At 32.2% G+C, this 4,883-nt stretch overlaps 1 protein-coding gene across 1 annotated transcript; it reads right to left on the bottom strand.

Moving 5' to 3' along the window:
- Positions 1–1,530: 1,530 nt before the first annotated feature.
- On the bottom strand, positions 1,531–4,559 carry LOC140865557 (receptor-like protein EIX1). Its single transcript, XM_073270235.1, has one exon. The coding sequence runs from the start codon at positions 4,494–4,496 to the stop codon at positions 1,782–1,784; it is 2,715 nt and encodes a 904-aa protein (XP_073126336.1). The 5' UTR covers positions 4,497–4,559; the 3' UTR covers positions 1,531–1,781.
- Between the last annotated feature and the right edge of the window lie 324 nt (positions 4,560–4,883).

Genomic DNA, 4,883 nt, shown 5'->3' with positions numbered 1-4,883 from the left:
TAAGTTCAATGTATAAATAATTTTGTTTATTATCCAAATTGTCTTAATGTTTAAATTATTATCTTAAATTGATGTTTGTATTCATATTCGTGAGTTTTTATTTATCTATTAAATTTTTTCATTTTATTTTCACTAAATTAAAAAATTGTTTGTTCGATTTTAATCGTATTTAATGGAGATAGAATGCAAAATTATAAATTTGGTTGTCATCATTTGAAATTTAATTAATTAGATAAAAAATAGTGATAGCATAAACATAATTAAAATAATGATGACAATGTTATCAATTTTTTTATTTTAAAAAATGATATCATATACAAAAATACATGAAATATTAAAATTTAATATTTACAATATAATATATCGAATTTTTATTTAATAATATTTAGGTAACTATATTATTTTTTTATTAAAATTTTAATTACGTATAATAACTTACCGATAATAGTAACAAGGTTATAAATAATTTTCTTAAATAAAACAACAAATAAATTAAATTTATCAAATCATATATCTATTTTAATGTAATACTATTATAAAAGTATGAGTTTGAATTGTGATTTTACATTATTATCTCTCAATTTGGTACATGAAAAAATTTGTATCCAAATTTATATATAAAAGTTATTATAAATTAAAAATCCACACAAAATTAATTAATTTATGTATATAATAATTATTAGTAATACTAATAACTTTATTATGTGTCGAAGGAGAAGGTTGAAAATTTATTTAATATTATATTTGGTTCATTTACAAGAAAAATGTATGTCTAAACATGAAAAAACTTTAAAGAACCAAACAACAAATCACACAAGGTTTTTTTTTAATTTGACAAATTAACACCTAAAAACAATGATGTATTGTTAGTTACGGTGGAAAAAAAATGAAAAAATCCAGTGATTCTTAATAAAACACAAAAGAAAAAAGGGGGGGATTGAGGGAAGAAAACCCAAAAAGTGAACTTAAATAAATAAAAAAAAGTATATTACAATAACTCAAATAAATAAAGCAATAATATCACAATAAAAATACACGTAAGTGTCAAAGAGACTAAATAACATCAAATTCGATAATGACAAAGAAACATGAAAATAAGAGACGCTGATAGGATTGGTGAATTTAATCGAAAATAAAGTAGAAAAAATAAAAATAAAAGATACAAAATGAATGATGTTAGAAAATTGAACAAGAAAATGATTGAAAAAATCACGGTTGTTTAAAATAGTTGAATAGGAGATGAAAAAAATTGCGTATAACTTCATTTGTAAATTTTGTAACCATTCATAGTGCATTCAAGTTCGATATCCACGTGCAACTGTTACTAGTATAAGAAAAAATATAAATATATTATTCTCTTGTTTGACTTAGTCAATTTTATAATGTTTCAACGGTCACTGTGTAAGTCGATTGAATTGGAGAGTGGGCACACAATAATTGTTATCTTCTTTCTACCCTCTCGAACGAAGACACCCCCCTTAGTGTTTCTCCTCCGAAAATACATAATTCTTGAATCTTGCCGAGTACATTTCGTCCATGTTTAACCTTTCAACATTATGAGCTAAATGGTACCCAAAGAGTATATTTGTTCTTGCTTTAATTTGAGAATTTCAATAAACGGATCGTGATTGGCATTAAAATTCTAATGTGAGAGCAAAATATAATGGCGGCAAATAGAACACTTATACTGAAAGAAACTAAAGCAAGGAATATACCTCCACGTGTGAAGATAAACTACCTTAACCTTCTCATGTATACAGCTGCTTTCAGACACAAGTTATCTATGATCCTGTCAAAGAAATTAAAATAGACGTATCTCCACGATTCTTGAGTATCAGTGGACCAATAACTACCCAGAATCCAACAATGAAACCAAAGACTATAGTTATGTAAAATTCTTTCAAGAAAGATTGGTTTGTGAAGGCATCATCACTCTCATCCTCGCTGCACATATTGGGGTCATCCTCAGGACATCTTGGTAGAGGGGAGCCACAGAGTTCAATATTTCCACCATATCTTGATGCATTGAAACCTTGAAGTTGTGTGCTGGATGGAATTTTACCTGAAAAGAAGTTGTTTGACAAGTCCAGAAAAGCCAAGAAATGTAAAGTACCAAGGCCTATAGGAATCTCCCCAAAGAGTTGGTTTTGAGATAGATCAAGACTTTCCAAGGATTCCATTCGACCAATTTCAGGATCTATGCTTCCTCTGATATGGTTTCTCGACAGATTCAAAGAAACTAATCCCTCCATCTGGAAAACCTCCTTGGGAATATTTCCCTCTATTTTGTTGCTTGAAAGATCTATGAAAGTAAGAAGATAAAGTGTTTTACTGTACTCAAACTCCTGACCTTTCCATTGAACCACTATCTTATCCACCGTGATGTGAAACAACGGGTAGGAATAACCTGTTCCCAATTCACTGAATGGTGTTACACTATTCTTCTTAACGAAAGCAGTGAAATTTTTCAAGCAATGGAGAGGGATTCTTCCTGAAAGATTGTTTTTAGAGAGGTCTATGATTTGAATTTGTCTAAGATAACATATTTCTGGAGGGATATTTCCAAAAAAATTTTTTTCCCGAATACTGAAAATCACCAATCTCACAAGATTTGTACCTATCCATGCCGGGATATTTCCTGTTAACTTGTTACCACCAACATCAAGAACCGATAACGATTGGCAAGTACTCAGACTGTAAGGCAATTCACCTAACAAGTTATTGTTGCCCAGGTGCAAAATTTCGAATACATTTCCCAAAAAGTTTGGAATTTCGCCGGAAAAATTATTGTTAGACAAGTCGAGAACGTCCAACAACATGTTCTCCCAACAGTTAGGAATATGTCCGAACAACTGGTTGTTTGAGAGATCTAGCAAACTCAAGTCTTCAAAGTTGGATTTGCACAGGAATGAAATTGTACCAAAAAATTTATTATTAGAGAGATACAAACCCGTAGTATTGGAATGAATTGGTGGTATGAGACCTGAAAATTCATTAAAACTCAAATCTATATAAGGATGACCAAATAATTTTGATGATAAATCAGGAAGTCTACCACCAATCTGGTTATGAGAAAGATTCAAGAATTCTAAACTAGGAAGAGAATCCCAAAACCATTCAGGTAACTCATCTGAAATATTAGCACAAGAGAGATCAAGCTGAGAAATTTTACTTTGAGTTAGAACCCATGTCGGGAAACGAGGTCCCATCTTGCAAGAAGCTAGCATCAAGAATTCCAATTGGAAAGGAGGATACCAGACAGTGGTAAAGTTCAATACTAATGAATTGGAGGTTAAATCCAAAGTTTTTAGGTCGTGGAGTTTGGAGAGGTGAGATTCAAATATTGTTCCTTCTAACGAATTAAAAGAAGCCCTCAAAACTCTAAGTTTGGAAGCTTGCCAAAAACTTTCAGGCACCGAACCCGTAATTCGGTTATAAGACAGATCTAAAATCTCCAACTGCACCATGGTTCCCACGAAATCAGGAAGGGATTCGGTCAATTTATTCCATGATAGATCTAGCACTTTCAAGTTTTTTAAATTCCAAAGTGATTTTGGGATTCCACCTTCAAATCCGTTGTTTGATAGATCTAGATTTTCGAGAAAAACAAGTTTTTGACCAAACTCATCAGGAATGGAACCATCCAAGTCATTGAAAGATAGATCCAAACTAAACAAACTTGTAGTGATACTAAATAACCAATTATGAAAGTTGGATGAAGTAAGACTCGTTGCAGATAGATCAAGAACAAAGAGAGATGCAAAAGTAGAATTCACATAGATATCTACAAAAGAAGATGTATCGTTGGGGAACGTACACCCTTGTAAATATAGTTCCTTCAAAGAGTTGATAATCAATATTTTTTTTAAGACAATGGTCCTCAAACCATCAGTAAAGCTCGAACCACCAAAATCAAGATGGGACAAAGAAGAAAGATTAGAGAGCCAATCCAGGTTCCGAATCATCAACCCATAATTGTTTCCTAGGTCCAAAGTCCTCAAGTTGGTAAGATTTCCTAGCTGAACAGGAACTTTCCCAATTAAAGAACAATAACTAAGATTGAGATACATCAACTTATCCAAGGAGCCAATGAATCCCGGGATTTCGTTCTGAGAATAATCATTTGTACTGAGGTCCAAACTGATCAAATGACTCAAGTCAACCAGAGAATCACTAAGATTACCTCTCAATGTATGCCATTGGCCAAGAGTTTCATGATTAAGATGGAGACTAGTCACATGCCCTGTGATGTTGCTACAACCGACCCCTCTCCATTTGCAACATTCTCTTTTGCTTTCTTCGCTTCCCCACGACCAAAGAACATCGTATTCATCCTCAACTCCTTGCTTGAATTTGAGAAGAGCTTGTCTATCTGTCTCTTTACACATAATCACTTGTGCAGTACTCCCACTCCCACCTTTCAAAGTAGATGATATAGTAACAAGAACAAGAAAGACAGACAATATTAATCTGGTGTTGGGTTTTTCATAATCCATTTCTGCTATCAAATTTTATTTCAAATACTTAATTTGACTCCTAAATTTTGTTCAGATTGGCAGAGATTTGAAGGCAAAATTAATTGGCTGTCCAATTCAATTAGTTCGCGGTTGCATTTAACAAGCGTTGGATTTTGTTGACTATATATAGTGTTTTCCCATCTCACTAGTTTCAACTGTTGGAATTCTTTAATATGTTGTGTTTTGGAATAATTTAATATGTTGTGTTTTATAGCAATCTGAGTTAACCATTTTCATAAAACAAAAACGATTACGGAGTAGTTTCAATGAAGACTTATTCTGCAATCGTGCTTGCACGGGCCAAAACCCGAAGAGTGATAGTAGAACTCAAAATGACCATCGAAATAGATTGTTGGAAACCAAGGT

Source organism: Henckelia pumila, chromosome 4, assembly GCF_033568475.1.
Source record: "Henckelia pumila isolate YLH828 chromosome 4, ASM3356847v2, whole genome shotgun sequence".
Classification (NCBI taxonomy): domain Eukaryota; kingdom Viridiplantae; phylum Streptophyta; class Magnoliopsida; order Lamiales; family Gesneriaceae; genus Henckelia; species Henckelia pumila.
Note: the sequence above shows the minus strand (reverse complement) of the source record. Positions and strands in the feature narration are given on the sequence as shown.

Coding starts and splice junctions, on each gene's coding strand:
- LOC140865557 (XM_073270235.1), bottom strand. CDS start 4,496: ATGGATTATGAAAAACCCAACACCAGATTAATATTGTCTGTCTTTCTT.